This window comes from Triplophysa dalaica, chromosome 25 (assembly GCF_015846415.1).
Source record: "Triplophysa dalaica isolate WHDGS20190420 chromosome 25, ASM1584641v1, whole genome shotgun sequence".
Classification (NCBI taxonomy): domain Eukaryota; kingdom Metazoa; phylum Chordata; class Actinopteri; order Cypriniformes; family Nemacheilidae; genus Triplophysa; species Triplophysa dalaica.
In genome coordinates, this window is record NC_079566.1 from 7,294,920 (window position 1) to 7,313,273 (window position 18,354).

The 18,354-nt window shown below is 38.3% G+C and overlaps 1 protein-coding gene across 1 annotated transcript; it reads left to right on the forward strand.

The window, feature by feature from the left end:
* The first annotated feature begins 132 nt into the window (after positions 1 to 132).
* On the forward strand, positions 133 to 18,119 carry ankib1a (ankyrin repeat and IBR domain containing 1a). The gene is made up of 20 exons (XM_056740849.1): positions 133 to 445; positions 2,785 to 3,065; positions 5,774 to 6,074; positions 6,162 to 6,344; positions 7,348 to 7,465; positions 7,828 to 8,033; positions 8,215 to 8,303; positions 9,271 to 9,415; positions 9,689 to 9,849; positions 10,226 to 10,314; positions 10,438 to 10,568; positions 13,358 to 13,492; positions 13,830 to 13,916; positions 14,001 to 14,064; positions 14,253 to 14,421; positions 14,483 to 14,662; positions 14,782 to 14,833; positions 15,622 to 15,739; positions 15,836 to 15,879; positions 16,207 to 18,119. Exons 2-20 carry the CDS (start codon positions 2,878 to 2,880, stop codon positions 16,927 to 16,929), a joined length of 3,183 nt encoding a protein of 1,060 aa, XP_056596827.1. The 5' UTR covers positions 133 to 445; positions 2,785 to 2,877; the 3' UTR covers positions 16,930 to 18,119.
* The last annotated feature ends 235 nt before the right edge of the window (positions 18,120 to 18,354 follow it).

The following is an 18,354-nucleotide window of genomic DNA, read 5'->3' on the forward strand; positions in this document are numbered from 1 at the left end:
TCCTCGAAACGAAAAAGTTAATAGCGTCAATTGGACTCTATAAAACGTTCCAATAGATGGCGCAATTATGCCAATTATGTCCATGGTTTACGTTACCGGACATTCGCGATTATGGACAGACGCACACTCAAGCACGGTCAATGCTTATCTCATCCTGCTCGGTAGATGACGGTAAAGCGCCCCTGAGCTCAACACAACATCTGCCGTTAACACAACGAAGTAGAAGCGGATTATTGTCCTATGAAATGAGAGCATGACAAGCAAACACAGCCAGCCACGAGCACCACCCTTAAACCAGTACACTTCTTTATTATTCTGTATACAATCTCTGACATGATAGAAGCTCTACTGTCTAAAACAATGACGATCTAACCTGCTGACAAATCGCTTGGTTGCGTCATTTGATGTCTCATTGCTTAATGGATGCGTCCATATCAGTGATGAGGTAAGTGTGGTTGTTTTTAATTAATTTTTTTATTTTACATGAGTGGTACAAAGCAAAAAAAGTACAGATTTATTTGCATTAATTTGTTGGTAAATTGCTATCATGCGAACATGTTCAGCAGTTGTTATAGGTAGACAGGTAAGGATGAACAGCAGGTATATTGTGTAAACACTGTAAATTGATGTATAGAAAACTATTAAAGCATTTATTTTGGTTGTGGCTTTATAAAAGCATGTACTTTAAATGTATACCTTGGATAACACTGATAGGAGATTTCGACCTGTAACATTTGTTTTACTGTCATGTTTGCTTTGTTGTGATCTGTGCACTTTTTCCTGTCATCATGTTTGTAGATACTTTTGAAAACAAATAAGCAATTTACAGTGTCAATATCCAATATAATTTTACCTGGTTTGTTATGATGGTGAGGGATTATGTGAGATATTTTTCTTTGAGAAAGTTATTGGAGAGTAATAATTCCCTCTTTTTTGAGACTAAACATACTTTGAGGTATTAGTCAGTAGGCCTACATTGGAAGACTTGTGAAGGCTTCATTCTGAAATATCTTGACTTGGTTATTTATGAGTTTCTGTGTTAGATTTGTCTTTGTGTGGACTTCATATGAAATGTTAAAGTATAGATTTAAGTTCACTTAAAAAAATATTATGTGATAATTTGCATAGGATGGATCTTCCAGACACCATTATAGTTTCCTTTAAAACAGTACAGGTCCCATTTTTACCATCAAATCCATTTCATTTCCATTGTGTTTTCAGGAGGGTTCAGTTGTCTTCTCAGAAGTGTATTCACCCTAAACTTGTTCAAAACCTTTATACGACTCTTAGTGGAGCAATAAAGAAGATTTTGAGAAATGTCTCAGGATTTGTATCAATACAGTGGAAGTCATTGAGGTCCAATGTTGTTTGGTTCCAACTTACCAATGTTCTCCAAAATCATCTTTTGTGTAGTTCAGAAGAAAGAAACTCATTGATGTTTGGTATGACATGAGGGTAAATGCTAGAATCATTTTTATTTTTAGGGTGAAGTACCTCTATTACATCAGCCATGGCAATGAATGAACACAGAGCTGATTCTTACTGTCCTACAGACATTGTTAAAAGAGAAAAATGGCAGTTGAGGATCGTGTTTTAACACAAAGCCTCCATTGTTTGAAAGTAGCCCACTGCCTGTAAAATGAATGCAAATGAAGTTGTTCCATTAATAGACACACAATATATCCGATGGTTGAGCTGTAATGTGGGGGAAGCTTGTGGAACAGAAATGCTCTCCTCCCTTTGTATGACTCCCAAGTGCTGCTCTTATTTCATCCGTGTTCCCAGTCATCCCACCTGAACATTTGAACTGTTCAGCTTCAGTCAAGCCCCGAGAGAAAATGTTGTGGTCAAAATGTGTTTCTGATATTTACATTTTACATTTGGCAGATGCTTTCGTCCAAAGCGACTTACATTGCTTTATACTTTACATTGTACCTGAGTGTGCATTCCCCTGGATTGAACACAATACGTTGCCGTTGCTAACGCCATGCTCTAACCACTGAGCAACAGGAAAGCTATATGATATGATAAATCTCCCCAGACCGTCGCTGTAATTGGATCTGTAACAGACCAGACTGAATGTCCTAAAAATGGGTCGAGGGCCCAGCTTCCACTCATTTCACCTGTAGAGGGTCTTTGCTCTCCCACTGCCCTTTGAAAGTAGATTTATTAGAGCATAACATGATGGACACTAAATCATTTTTTCTCCTTAAACAGCAGAGGGTGTTGCCAGGACGACCAAATCTTTTTATTTATTTATCTAATCATTTTCCTTGTTATAACATTTAGCTGATTTTTATGTAAATCAGCAATATAAAGCTAAATAAAGTCCATATGTGTGGATGATGTGTGTTCATACATATATGTTTTGCTGTTGGGGGATTTTTATAAATTATCGATATGGGTCTTTCTAAGGAAAAATGTTTCATTTATTTCTATATTAACAGTTAAAACGTTCAGATGTTTCATTAAGAAATTGGAAGCTGCTTTTTGTGCTTTGTTTTTCAAACACATGATTGTTTTTATTTACTATGTTAATTATTACAAAGAAAGATGTTGAAACCACTGGTTAAGGTCATTGTTTATACTTATTTTTTACTTATCAGTTTCATGTGATTTTTAGTGACTTGTTTCTTTCTCCACGACGTGACTGTTACATGCAAATTAGTTTAAGCCTTTAAAGAGCTATTTGCAAGTCAGGCATTGGGTTGGAGTAAATACACAAACAAAAAAAACAGACTTTGGTTGAGAAATTAGTCACCTCTTTATGTGTTTACGTTGCAGGACTTGCAGTATGCGGCTGGTTCACTTTCACACTGGTTGAACACTAAAAAAGTGAATGTGGGACCCTCTGCGGCTCACTCCAAAGCGCCCGTCATGGGGAACACGGCCACCAAGTTCCGCAAAGCACTTGTCAATGGAGACGAAGGTTTGGCATGGCAGCTCTATGAGAGTAACCCCCAATTTAAAGAGGCGCTTGACCCCAACGCATCTTATGGGGAGCCCTATCAACACAACACAGCCCTGCACTACGCCTCGCGCCATGCCATGACAACCCTCATCAGGTAAGACTCTGCAAATGAATGGTCACCTGAATGAAAGTGTTAGCTTCGCAATCCATACATTTGGGATAACCTTCACGTTTTGGTTATGGCCATACCAGACAGGATTCAAGGCAAAAATGCATGGTATGGTAGGCTCACATGGAGACCATGATATTTTTGATACAATACAAGGTTTTCGCAAGGCAAAATTTCACAGCACTTGGTATTTCAGTCAAGATCACTTAAGAGCCGCGTTGAAGCTGATGTAGTGCATGCACCCCTCTGAGAAAATGGTTGATAATTACCCGTAAAGACAGCTGGCTACTGAGGACTCGCTGTTCCTCCTCCATCACTTTTCACTTCTTTTTTTCCCTTTGAGTTGGCTGAGAAGAGTGGGCTTCTGCAAGCAGACCTCTCTTCATCTCCTGCTATTGATGCATCAGATTGATTTCTTAAATTTGATTATGCTAAATCGGACTTGTCGATAAGGCAGCTTATCATGGCCAAAAAACTCATACCATGAGAAACCCAAATAAGCTGCCTGATCGTCAATTAAAGGGGTGAGTTTACCTAAAATTCCCAATATGACAAATAGACCTGCTGTGGAGAAGTCTGCTAGAGTGGTTGTTCAGAAAACACAGGATTTGTGGAGAGACTATGATCAGTACGGCAAGGATCATGAATTTGATTCCCAGCGAACATAAAATGAATGCAACTTTGGACTTGTCTTGGGTATATAAGTGTCTGGTTTTGAAGCATTTGTTTTGTGTTTTTAAAGCATAGTTTTCCATCGTTGGGAAGTGAATTTTCACGTCTATATCGAAATTGACACATCCACAACGGTCCATATTTCCTCAAAAATTTGCAGAAGAATATGTCAAATGTAATAATTATTTTGTGTTCTATAAAGAGCCATTCCTCCTTCATTTGTTGGGTATTATTGCTTCTGGTTTCCAGATTTTTAGGGGAACTCTGCCCAAAAATGACCCTCAAGTCGTTAACACGCTTTGGACATCCATTCTTCTTGTATTACTCCCCCTCATAGACAGCAACGCAACTGACTTTCAAAGCACTAAATGTTAGTTGTGTTGTTGTCTGTTGATGTCCTAGTATTGTCGAACAACTTGAGGTTAATTCCCGGCAGAATTTTCCTTTTTTGGCGGAGTTCCCCTTTAATTCACAGAAATCCTGCAGTCTCTCAAAAACATGTTTTTTATTGGTCACATCCATAATGCATTAATTTCCCCTCTATTAAACCAAAAAAAGGCTAAGACTGATATTTTTCTAATGTTTGGACTCTATCCTTAGGGATTTACTAAAATATAAACATATGGTTCAATATATTCGTCCTTTGGACGTTAGAACCGAGGTTCTGAATCCCTGTGGTCATTAGAGATCCCATGGCACTTGTTGTAAAGCAAAGGGGTGTAACCCTAGAGTCCTGGCCAAATCCCTTCACTGGGTATATAGCAATACACATTAAAGCGGTATATAAATTCCTCATTCGTTCATTCATTTATTTATTCATTCACATTGGTATTAAATAAATACATTCTCTGAGAATTATATTTCAAATTTTGACTGAAAATGTCACATCCATAATGCTGGAATCGCCAACTTCTATTTTTGCACACCTTGAAAAGAATTTATTCCCATATTTCATAGGAAAAGGCATTATGGAGAATAACAATTTATCCACAACCATTTGTCATTTCACATCTATGTTGACATTTTGATAATCAAGTAACATTTTACGCTATTCGTAAGACGCAAGCGGGACTGAAATTGCAATATTACCAATTGCCTCATTAACTTTTCACAATAATATATCATTTCATAGCTTTACCACAATTATCCCAATAATATTTGATATAATTGTTGGTTCAAAGAATGTACTTTTGTTTGGGCGGACATGTATTTCCTGTTTTCTTCCCTTTGTGTCCTTTATTTGTTTAATGGCTAAAGCCACCCTAGCTACGCGAGCAAAATTAATGTGGTTATGTATTTACAAGCTTTACCAGACCTTGGTATCCTGTTCCTAGAATTCTGATTCACTTTTTGGCTGCAACACATTCTTAGAAAAAACATCAAGGACCTTGCCTTCAGTCTAGACTACACCCAGAATTTTGAGAGGCTATATGTGTGCAGCTCAGGCATTTAGCCAAACATAGGATACTTGTGATGTGGTTTATCAAGACTTCATATGACAGACTCATATTACAAAATTTTCACCTTACATATTGCATGGATAACGTGTCTGTATCAGCTTCTTGGTGGTTGAACCAGTCTTACTAGCCTCCCCGGTGCAGTTTCAGGTTGAGAGAACAAAACCTGGGGAATTATAACCGTTGTTTTCAGTTGCATTAACTAATAAACTGCCAGCGCCAGAAGCACAGACTTCCCAGAACAAAGCGCTTAGTCATTCGACCTAATGGCTGAATGAAATCCCTAAGGTCACTCTTCTAGTTGAACCTGTTATCATTTTTTTGACAAACCTGCTATGAATGACCTTAAAATGTAATTATTGACCATTATAATTTCAAGCCTTCTATCTTCTTGGCACTTTCATACGTTCTAAAATGGTAGATGCATTATCCAAAATATTTAGTTTGGTCCTGAATCAGGACTACAAACAGATTTCTTCATCATTGACGTTTTCCTTTTTATTTTAGATTCTTATATTTTTTGCAGCTTTATCTTAAATTTCAAATCCTTATTTTTTTCTCCAGGTCTTTCCTTTTCTCCAGAGATGGCAACCCCAACAAGTGCAACATTCTGAATGAAACGGCCCTGCACCTGCTGTGCATGGGCCCTCAGATCCTGCTGGGCGAGGGGGCGCTGCAGTCGCGGATCAACCGTCCTCAGGAGGACGAACAGAAGCGGGCTGAGTGCATCAAGATGATCCTGCTGTGGACCGGAGCCAAGCTGGACCGGGGCGAATATGAGAGTGTCAACGTCAACGCCACAGATAAGAAAAAATACACCTGCCTGCATTACGCAGCGGCTGCTGGGATGATGAGTTGTGTTGAGGTTGGTAATAATAGACATAGTTATACTTACAGATTTGACAGCTGCTTTGGTGTAATGTCCTATAAATTTGATTTGCTGTTGCTGCAGCTGCTGCTAAAGAGTGATGCAGATTTATTTGTGGAGAATGACGAAAGGGAAACGCCATGTGACTCAGCAGAGAGACGGCATCACAAGGAGCTGGCACTCCGTCTAGAGTCTCAAATGGTTTTCTCTCAGGATGCTGGAGTCCAGGATGTAGAAGCAGAGTATGCAACCCTTGACCATCGAGAGGTACACCTGTGTTTTCCTAGTTTATAGAGATTAGGGTGTATACTGTACATGTCTCTATCAAACTGCGGACTCCTCTTACATACAAATGCAATTGGCTTCTCAGTCATCGATCATGATGAAAATTAACAGATGACTTCAGTAATATTACATTAACGTTTATGCATTTGGCATAAATCTTTTATCCAAAGCGACTGATATTGCATTATACTACACATTTTGTTTCTAAGTAAGTGCAATCCCTGGGATCGTACCCTTGACCTTGGCGTTGCTAACGCCATCCTCTAACCAATGAGGTACAGGAAAGCTGTTTATTGTTATAATGTGGCAGGGGTTGTTTTTAAAGCAGCCTTGTTTTCCACTTTGTAATGGACTGTTTTTCTTAGCTGAGGCGAAGTATGATTATTAATTACTATAAATACATTTTTCATGTCCTTGTTTTTATTTATTGGTTCAGATAACTTAAATATTGCGCAGTTTAGCCTGTTATTATGGTAAAATAAACCCATTCAGTTTTACTTTGATGTACACAACTGTACACTAACACTTACATATTTCCATTGCGCAGGAAGTTTCCATACAGAAGTTTCCAGCCTCACAAACAAAGAACATTTATCATCTACTTTTTTGTTACACAACGTATTAACAACATTTATTTAACATTTAGTGTGTGTATACAGTTTCTTTATAACTTATAACTGTACTCATTTTCCCATTATACATCCCTGCACAGTAATGTAGCGTCACAGGAGAGATAAACTGGTGATGCCAGTGACAATATATATTATAATGCCAATGACGGTACTCATCGTTCCTTCATTTTGATGTTCTCGATACAGGCTTGGCGACTTCATTTAAAATTTTCTATCGTTCTTTCTCTCTCGCAAACCTCTCCTCCCTTCTGTCATCATTTATCTCCCCTCTCTCTGACACACACACTCTGTATCTTATCCAAACCGCTTTTCTTTTCCGTCCATATTTATCTCCTCTTTCTTTCTCTCTCTAGCCTTATGAAGGACTAAAACTGCAGGATTTGCGGCGACTGAAAGACATGTTGATTGTGGAGACAGCGGATATGTTGCAGGCTCCGCTCTTCACGGCTGAGGCGCTGCTACGAGCTCATGGTACGAATTAACTGTTGCTCCCAGACAGCAGCTTCTTCTATCGGATAGAAAATTAAAATGTACTTTGAAATTCCCATTGTTACAATTATGTATTTCCTTATATTTTGAACATACAACATGGTTGAACAACTGTGTCAGAAAAATCTATTTAATCAATAATATTGCCAAACTGGCCATTAACCAAGCTACCGCACTACTCTTTAATAAAGTTTCTGGCACTTCTCTCATGTATTTAAAAGGGACTGGTGGTTAAATAATGATGTTTCCAGAAACTGATTTTATCCAAAGTGCGTATTGTGAGAAATAATTGGAGAAAAAAGTTTTGCTGTTGGATGTTTTAAATATACTGTTCTGCTCAACAGACTGGGACAGAGAGAAACTTCTGGAAGACTGGATGTCTAATGCAGAGGATTGTTGCCAGCGCTCAGGTGTTCAGATGCCGACTCCACCTCCAAGTGGCTACAACGCCTGGGATACACTGCCTTCACCTAAAATTCCCAGAACAACCCGCTCATCCGTCACGTCCCCTGATGAGATCAGCCTTTCTCCTACTGACGACCTTGTCCTGGTTGGATTCACTTTCTTAAATCATTGAAAATAGTTCATCCAAAAATGTATATTCAAGTCATTTATTCACAGTTTCTTTACTGCTGGGGCTATAAAAGTGTGCCATATTGCTGCATTGCATTGAACGAATGAAAATGATTTTTATGCAATCTGACACTATCATGTTTCCAATGTCCATGCAGTGTGGGATTTGCATGTGCACCATATCTGTGTTTGAGGACCCCGTTGACATGTCGTGTGGGCACGAGTTCTGCAGGGCATGCTGGGAAGGGTAAGCACTACAGGTCTGATCAGATGATACTAATAGATAGTTGTAAGTTTGCATTAGTGCATTGGAGGTAACGGATTAATAAAGTATAGAGTGTTTTACATTTTAAGACAGACCTGTTGTGTGAGCAACAAAATATTCTTCTGTTGAATATGATTTCAACTTTTTCAACCTTAAAGGTATAGTTCACCCCAAAATAAAAATTCTGTCCTATATACATGTATACATTTCTTTGCTCTGTTAAACATAGAGAAAGATATTTGTAAGGATTTTCAGTTCTGTGACATCATCCACTACCATAGTAAGAAAGAAAATATTGTATGTTTTGTTGTTCTGATGAACACAAAGTGAGATATTTTGAAGAATTTAGGAACACAAACAATTCTGGGGCACATTTGACTACCATGTAACTTTTCCAACAACATTTACATTTGGCATATGCTTTTATCCAAAGTAACTTACATTGCATTGTATTATACATTTGTTTCTAACTATATGCCCCTGGGATTGAACCCATGACCTTGGCATTGCTAGTGCCATGCTCTAAGGTATGAAATGACATGACGGTAAGCAAATGATGACAGAATCTTCATTTTTGGGTGAAGTATAATAATTAAAAAAAAGATTTTCATCATATATTAATTTCCCCCATTGTCTGAACATGTTTTTTCAAATATTATTTTGCTACAAAGCCAATATTGTTTTAAGGAATTTTGTCACTGGTTGATGCTTAGAACTGTTTAATGTCTTAATCGACAACAACTTGCACTGACACATCTTAAAATATATCAGTGCAATTGTTCCATCTCAAGATGCCCACCAGTTATGTTTTTTTGTCAAGTATGTTTTTAAAAACGATTTAAATATCATAATTTAACCAAGGCCTAGTCCTGGTTTAAGATAATCCCTCTGTCCGGGAAACAGCCCCTTAGAATATTCTTGATTTTAGAGCACTATTTATCGGTTTCAGGTTTTTGAATCTAAAGATCCAAGATGGAGAAGCACATAACATCTTCTGCCCTGCTTATGAATGCTTCCAGCTGGTTCCCGTGGAGGTCATTGAAAGCGTGGTCTCCAAAGAGATGGATAAACGCTATCTGCAGTTTGACATTAAGGTACAATTGGAACTCACAAAGCACCGGAGGCCATTTCAAAGCTGTTTCTCCTCTCTTATGATTGACTGTCTGGCACTGGCTTTGAATCCGAATACTGACAGCATCATGCTGCTGGTTTGGTTTTTGCGTCAGTGTTGCGTTACTATAAAAACGCCTGCAGTCATATCAGAAAGATATTGTAAACAAACATGCGCCGAATCCAAAGCTTAATTTTTGGGCGAATAATAGATGAATGGGACGTTTGAAAACATTTTACTGTTTTTCCATCTGCAGGCTTTTGTGGATAATAATCCTGCCATTCGCTGGTGCCCTGTGGCTAGATGTGAAAGAGCCGTACGATTGACTCGTCCCGGTCCTGGAGCTTCTGACTCGCTGAGCTTCTCCTTGCTCAAAGCCCCTGCTGTCGACTGTGGGAAAGGCCATCTCTTCTGCTGGTATGTTAAAAAGCTGGTTACCTGGTCTGTGCACTTCATGTAAAAAATATGATGATTTCATTTAGTTTAAGGACTTAAGTTTAAAGTTCAGCGCCTGTATGTGTGACTTTTGGTTCTCAATAAGTGTGTTTTACTTTCATTTAAAATGTAACCATTTGACACATAGAACCATTTCTTGCGTATGCATTGGTTTTGATGGCTCGGCAACCAGGCGAAGATGCTGGAATGGCGTTAAGAGTAAAACAATAAGTAAATAAATATGACACCTCAACCGCTACAATGGATAGTCAAAAGACAAGAGACATACGGCTAGCCTTGGAGATCATGTGACGCCATCAAAGCACCATTCATCTTTATCTCTCCATTTCCTTGTCAGGGAGTGTCTTGGTGATGCTCATGAACCCTCTGACTGTGACACGTGGAAGATGTGGCTGCAGAAGGTGTCTGAAATGAGGCCAGAAGAATGTAGGTCTTTACAAATGCTTTTTAAAATTCAATTTTCCGACTGCATTGTTGTTTTTCTCACCCTGCATTAAATCAAACTACTTCACCACAGATGATGGTTTAATGCATGAGCTCTCTGTACAGTGGCTGGTGTGGGTGAAGCCTATGAAGATGCTGCCAACTGCTTGTGGTTACTCACCAACTCTAAGCCTTGTGCCAACTGCAAGTCCCCAATCCAGAAAAACGAAGGCTGTAATCACATGCAGTGTGCAAAGGTCAGTTAAGAATGCACAACGTGGGCAGAACATCAGTCTGTGATCCAAATGTCAACCTGGTGACTGCAAACTAAGATTAAATATTAATTATAAATTAAGTTATTATCAATGTGTATAGAGGCATCAGAAACTCACGTTTAGTCAAATTTAATATGAACATTATTCTATGTGCATTTTCTGTAAGGAAGATTTGAAACCATATGCCTTGTAAATTGTGGTTTTACATTTTATTTACTTATTAACTTATTAAAATGAATGTGATACTCTATTAATATGAGGGAAGTGGGAACTAAACGGTAAGAAATTCGATTTTAAAGGGGTTATTACACCCCTTTTTTACACAAAAAAGTTAGCTTTGCTACTTTTGCCATGGTGTTGAAACTTCACACATGCGAAAACAACAATGGGTTGACACGTTCAGATCAAGGGGCAGAAATATTACAATAAAAACAACTTTTTCGTCATTAAGAGAGCAATTTTTGATGCGCTCACTTTCTCAAAGGCTTGCAGAGATAGGCTCACTTATAAAAAGTTAAATAATTTGTCTTTTCACATTTTCTGAGTTGGCAGATGCACAAGAGACTCGATTTTAGCATTTAAACATGGAAAAAGTCAGTTTTTCATGGTATCACCCCTTTAAAAGGTTTTTGCAGGATTTTATTATAGATAAGTCACATGGTAGCATGTCCACATGAGCTTGCATCAGAGGATTGTTTTGCGCACTTACCCAATAACAAGATTTGTTTTCTAAAATCTCTTACAAATATCACGCTTGTGTGCTTGTGTTTGTGTGTGTTTGTGTGTGTTTGAGTGTGTGTTGTGTAAGCCTGACACAAGATGTGTGTGATGCAAACAGGCTCGTTGACGTCAGATGCAGGTGTTTAAACAAAGAGAGTGTGGAGGCCTCAGCCTCACTGTTATTTTCTTAATGAAGGCTTAACTGTGACAGGCGCAGGCAGGGGGAAGGGAAGCTGTTCGCATCAACAGCACATGGAGGAAAACAAGCGTGAAATGCACGGTTGGCCTGGACGGCTGTGTATATTGTGAAGTAAAACAAGCGGCATGCTGTTGCTTAAATGGGTAGTTTGCATAATATGCTAAATCTGCCATCAGTCTGAACAAACCGATATGACTGACTGGAACACAAGGGGATCGTTTGAGAAGTGTTTAAGAAGATATTTCTGTATGACTGAAAATATTTTGCATTTGCAACGACTGACTTTATAGTTAGTAATGTGAACAATAATCAAATATTGTTGTATTTATTTTGAGTTTGAACTTTTTTCTCATAAAACACTCTTTTTCAAGATATTGTTTTGGATTTTCAATAGTTACTGTTGTGGATTAGGTCAGTTTTTTTGGAGGATGTTCTGGCAGAATTTACAATGCTCTGTCTGATTTGAATTAAATAGACAAACAAACATTTCCAAATATAGGGCATTTTAACCAGAGCAATTTCAACATGTTGACACATTACAATGTGTCATTAGATGTTAGTGTTAAATTAGTATCAAAGACCTCCCTTTTGAGAAAAAGACTTTTATTAGTACCCGATCCATGGTTGCTTAAGTAGACATCTTGGTTGCTTGGTAACATCACATGCTGTTTATGTGTTCCAACAAGTGGAAATGATTTAGACTCAGAAACATCAGAACAGCAGCTCCTGACCATAAACAGATTTATTTAATGCGGTTGGTAAATGTGTCCTTTATTCTCTCTATTAGGCTGTTAAAATCAAAACATGCTCTAAATCAACTTTATAGCGCCTTGATGGTTATGCATTTGAGGTTTGTGGCTAGTAAGTAGGCTGCATTCAAGCGTATTCAAATAATTAGTTTTTTCTGTGAACAAATGCAGCTTGTTTTGTGACACAGTTGAAATTATAATCTATACATCTATGAAAGAATTAGAAGAATGCGTCATAATAATTTACAGTTTTTTATTTACTATTATTTAGTAGTATACTTTTTAGTTATGCCTTTAAGTAAAATTAAATTTTTTGTTTCATTCTGTGTACTAGTGACAGCAATTCTCTTAAATAAAAATGTTTTTATTTGCATTTATTTGCTGGAAATCGAAATGGGTCAAACCAGTCAAAAATAGTCATAGAAGGTTAAGTGTTTGCAGATCTCGAATTCTGCAAAGAAAACAAACCATATTCATGTTTAAACAACAATTAAATGTTTTACATGTATTTTAGAAACTGTTCAGAAATCAATATTTGTTGGAATAACAGCGTGTCTACACCGGAGGCGACCTGCGCGATGCGAAAAAAGACATTAGAACCAATTATAATTTTACATTTTGTCCATACTGGATGCGGCGCGACAATACCATTAGAACAAGCCGTGTGTCGTGTCTTGTCCAAGTGAAAGCTCCTTTTTTAAATTTTGTTTACAGTATTAATTCTCTAATTCATTTTGTTAATTGAACTATTAATATAGAAAAACGTGATTGCGTGAATTTAACAGGGATTTCGGTTAATCCTGTAAGGTTGAATTCAGATTTACATCGACAGTTGGTTCTGAATGCTAAACTTTGTTTTTAAAAGAAACGTGCAACCATTTGATATGCAAATTAATTTGCCATGTTGCCATTTTTCATCATAGAAATGAGTTGGTTATTTAAATGAAGAATGAACTATTAGGTCTAGGAGTCTAGAAGGTCCTGGCTTGCCAAAAGCTCTGGCTTTGTTCCATCATTGTGCTCGATCGATCGCATCTTTGAAGCACAGACGTTAATGTTAAATCATCCTGACAAGTTCTGTCTTGCTTTTCTATTATCTGCAGTGCAAGTATGATTTCTGCTGGATTTGTTTGGAGGAATGGAAGAAACACAGCTCCTCTACTGGAGGATATTATCGTTGCACACGCTACGAAGTCATCCAGCAGGTGGAGGAACAGACGAAGGAAATGACTGTGGAGGTATTCAAATCATCATATACAGAACCACATTTGTTTATATGCAGGTATCAAATTAAAGCTTCAGAAATGGGCGTACAAACATGCAAAGAATATGTTTTCTTTGGTCTTTCTGTGATTTGACGTGGACTGCTGGGATGGTTCTGGTAAACAAAGTCCAGGAAAAGATTGAAAGCACATGACTTTGTCACACTAAAACAAAGTCGAACATGTGATTGAGGAATCTCAAGTCCCTTTCCTGTTCCTATATTTTTAAAGCACAAATGAAATCCAGTTTTGTTGTGACTAAAAGACAAAAATGTCTGTCTTGCCCTTGTTGAAAGTGTTTCTGCCCCTACAGACAGAGAAAAAGCACAAGAGTTTTCAGGAACTCGACCGTTTCATGCATTACTACACAAGATACAAGAACCACGAACACAGTTATCAGGTCGGAAAATTTGTATTGAATGTTACTGGAATGTTCCAGCGAAGTGATTGCGACATTAATCATTCATTATTTATTTTAAACCAGTTAGAAGAACGGCTCCTTAAAACAGCAAAGGAGAAGATGGAACAACTGAGCAAAGCCTTTATAAGTGAGTGCAAACCAAGCATGTTATACTTATTACTGTATTATCCACATATACTGCACTGGGTGGTTTTTTAGATACAAGCATTGCATTTATTTATTTATTAACCAATTGCATGTATATTTATTTATTTGATATAAAATAAATGTATTTTAAAATTCCAATTATCTAAGATTCCAAATTTTCGTTTCAAGGGGAAGGAGCCCCACCTGACACAACCTTTATTGAGGATGGTGTTCACGAACTTCTGAAAACCCGACGCATCCTTAAGTGCTCTTATCCATACAGCTTCTTCTTGGAGCCCAAAAGTACAAAAAAAGAAATCTTTGAACTTATGCAGGCAAGACGTTTTACAAAAACACGGTATGTTTTGTTTGTGTCCCTCACAATCATTTCTTACACGTGTTTTTGCTTTAACACACAGACCTGATTTGGAGATGGTCACTGAGGACCTTGCTCAGAAGGTGAACAGGCCGTACCTCCGCACTCCTCGCCATAAGATTATCAGCGCTACGTATTTGGTGCAGCAGAAGAGACGAGAGTTCTTGGCTTCTGTGGCTAGAGGTGTTGCTCCAAATGATTCTCCTGAAGCTCCACGCCGAAGGTAAAAGATATGGAGCATCGCTTCTTCATCCACATGTCCGGGTTGTACCTTATAAGTACCATTTATGTGCTGAAGTGCATAAAACTAAACATAACATTGTAACATTTCCTTTTTTGCAGTTTTGCTGGTGGGAGTTGGGACTGGGAGTATCTGGGATTTGCCTCACCCGAGGTATCGGCACATCAGCATTTCAGATTTTAACTAACCTCTCCTATTAAGGTTGCTTTTGCAAAGGTTTCATAGTCACTCAGGGTTAGACTGTTGACTCTCTGCGATGTCCATGTTAGAATGTAAGTGAGCTGTGTTGCTGTAAAGTACTAGCAGTCATCTTATTCTGTGTCCAAAGATGGTGAGGAATCACCCAGTACAGGGATGGAATGCACAACGTGAGATCAATTACAGTGCAGAAGGCCAGCCACAGGTACCAAATGATGAAAACCCAAACTTCCTTTCCAATTTGGCCTAGTATGCATTTATAAACGTTCTAATGTCCCATACATTTATTCTGCAATTCCACTGCCATATGCTTTGTTAGTAAAATTGAGTACAATCTAGCGTTTCAAGGCCGGTCATATCCTGGAAAATCCAGATTAAGCTGTTACTCACTTAAATGGTCAATCTTTGGCATTACACGTGTTTCTGTTTTGTAGTCAAGTTCACCGTTCTTAAAAACTTGGACAGTGTAGTAGATTATTTATCATGCATTTAGTGTGCCGTGAATGAAATATCTGCTTTCAGTCTTTTAATATCTGCTTCTTTCCAGAAATTGTCTTTTCATGAATCATTTCTGGTTGTTGTTCTTAGCCCTGAATAGGTCTACAACACAATTGTCCACAGTGCCTATATACTTTCTGACTATATACTATGTTTACTTCTCTCTTGTCAGATCATTTGTTAAGGGGTACATTGATTTATTTGATACTTTTTTGTCATCAAACTGTTTGTGCTGGTTTATGCAGGAGTACTCGGAGTTCCAGTACAGACGGAGACACAGACCGCGGCGTAGAGGAGATCTGCTCAGACTGCACAGCCTCCACAGCAACACCCCCGAATCCCATCAACCCAATGATCCTTTAGGTACAACTGCTTGATACTCATCTCATGTTAATGAATTAAAAATGTTTTATTTTTCACAGCATTGCTTAGTTACATATGTCAAATCTGTGTTTACAGAAATGCACAACGGAGGCAGTTCACAAAGGCATGGAATCTCCACGGTATATACAGCGTTTGCAGATTGTAACATTTATGCACGATTAATACGCATACAGCTGAGTTTTGGCGCCCCACGCTGGTCAAAGTGCAAACTGCCCTAATTCTTTATCAATTATTTGTAAATATTTATTTTACTATGTATTTATTGAACAAACAGCTGCAGAAAGACCATTTGAAATTTTGACTTAAGCTGCATTTGTAGATGTATTGAGGCCATTTTCATTATCAGTCCTGACTGCTCACATACACCGAGCTCACACGTTAACTTTTGCAAATGATCAAACAACATCCATATAGAATTTGACTTTTATTCCTGTTTTGTCCGGCAGGCACTTGAGTCTTTCGATGAGGATGACCCCAATATTCTGTTGGCTATTCAGCTGTCCCTGCATGAGTCCGGGCTGGCCTTGGACTCTGCACATCAGGACATCCCCGGTAACGGCGCCTCTGTTGGTGCCATCGGTTCTTCTCTGCCCTCCAGACTTGATGCCCCACATAGTTTGGATCCTCCCCGAGCTTCCATGAGCAGTTCAGAGCTCCTAGAACTGGGAGACAGCCTTATGAGACTGGGCAACATTTCCAGCCATTTTACACCCTTTAACACGAATTCCTACCCCAATGCCTTGGGTAACGCCTTCAACCCCAATGACCCAGACTGCCTGGATCCTTCTACCGATGCCAACCTGCTTGGCAACATCATGGCCTGGTTTCATGATATGAACCCGCAGAGCATCGCTCTGATTCCTTCAGCCACCTCAAATCCTGAGCCGCCCGGTTCTGGAGAGGGATGCGAACAACCTTCCAAACCACAGGAGGAGGAGGAGGAGGTTGACTTGAGGATGTCTGAGCATTGTTCCCCACCTCTGACAAAGAAGAGCGCTTTGTTGACAGCACAGCTTTTAGAACTAGAATGTGTGGATGATCCACAACCTCCTAAAGTAGAGCCAGACCCTGAGGATTTAGAAAGCAGAGTAGATCTCAATAACGCAAATCCTGATCCCCAGGAAAGCGAGCTCTCCTCAGAGTGTGAGGAACAAGTGCACCTTGTGTGAGAAATGAATCCAATGATGTTTAACAACTGAGTGCTCTAATTGTGCCAAAACACTAAATGAAAGCAAAACTGCTTCTGGAAAAGTAAAGAACGAACATCTTGCGATGGGGTTCGTCTCTGTAGCACGCTCCACCATCGCATTTGGGGGAAGAATAAAGAAAATGTTTTTTATTATGAAAGTAAATATGATGACGGTGTGAGAAAGTAAATGTTTGGAAAGTATTACGTCAGGCCAAGGTCACTTTAGACATCCTTCAAAATCTTGCTTTTTGTGATCTAATGGAAATTCATAAATCTTTTAAAGTTTGACGTTTTATAGAGTGAAGAGATGAATTTATGAAATGAGTATTAAAAACACTTACAGAAGCGAATATGTGATTGGTGAGTTGAATGAGAATACATCAGTCATGTTCTGGGCTCTTACATTTACTGTGATACAGTGTGTGAAGTCACGCCACCATTTTCTTAGCAGTGTGTTTTATATTTTGTCTTTAGATCTCATGTTTAGCAGTGCCAATTTGTGGATCTTTTTGAAGGCACTCATTTTGTTAATCATGCCATATTTAAGTTAATTGATGCAAATTGCACAACACGTTTCACTTGAGGAGTGTTTCGGAAGATCTGAATCCTATACTCTTAAAAACGAAAGTGCTTCAAAAGGTTCTTCGATGCTACAGAAGATCCTTTTTTTGTCTAAATGGTTACATAAAGAACCATTAACATCCGAAGAACCTTTCTTTGTTGTGAAAAACGATTCTTTAGATTATGAAAAGACGAGAAAGAAATGGTTCTTTAAAAAAAACGAAATGTTTCTTCAATGGCATCGATGTGACGAACCTTTTAAACACCTAATTTTAAGAGTGAACTGTACTGCAGTACAACACTTTTTACAATTGACTTTTTTTTTTTTACATTACTTGATGTGAATTTACACTCCTGGAAATGTGATAGCATTTATGACCTTATCTATTGTGACTACTACAAACAATACCTCTGATAACCTGTGCTGTATCATGGGGCTTCTGAATAATGTATAGATAATATGCATAAAGGCACTCCAAGGGTCTTCTAATGAAACACAGAGATGTAACAGTGGTAATGTTTATGATTTACTATGTGCACCAAAAGTTATTCTTTTTATATTACCTTTGACAATAAAGTACTCCTACACCATTTAGCATTTCTCACGGATTAGCCAACGTCTGTCGCTGATTATAGCAAATATCGGTATTTTTAAGTATTTTTAAGAACAGCAGTACTAAGTGCTGCAATGTTTTTGAAGCCTGTATTGATATTGATACAAAAGTTTTAGTTAGTGGAAGGGTCTATTATTTTATTTTTATCTATGCGCAGGAGTGTGACTTTGTACGGTTTCTTTTTGCATTCAACTGAGGTCTGCAAATTAATGCTAGAAAGTATGCATTCC

Excerpts from the sequence above, each read along its gene's own strand:
- ankib1a (XM_056740849.1), top strand. The coding sequence starts at position 2,878 with ATGGGGAACACGGCCACCAAGTTCCGCAAAGCACTTGTCAATGGAGAC. Across the intron at positions 13,493-13,829 it reads CGAAGGAAATGACTGTGGAG|ACAGAGAAAAAGCACAAGAG; the intron begins GTATTCAAATCA and ends CTGCCCCTACAG. Across the intron at positions 14,065-14,252 it reads ACTGAGCAAAGCCTTTATAA|GGGAAGGAGCCCCACCTGAC; the intron begins GTGAGTGCAAAC and ends TTTCGTTTCAAG.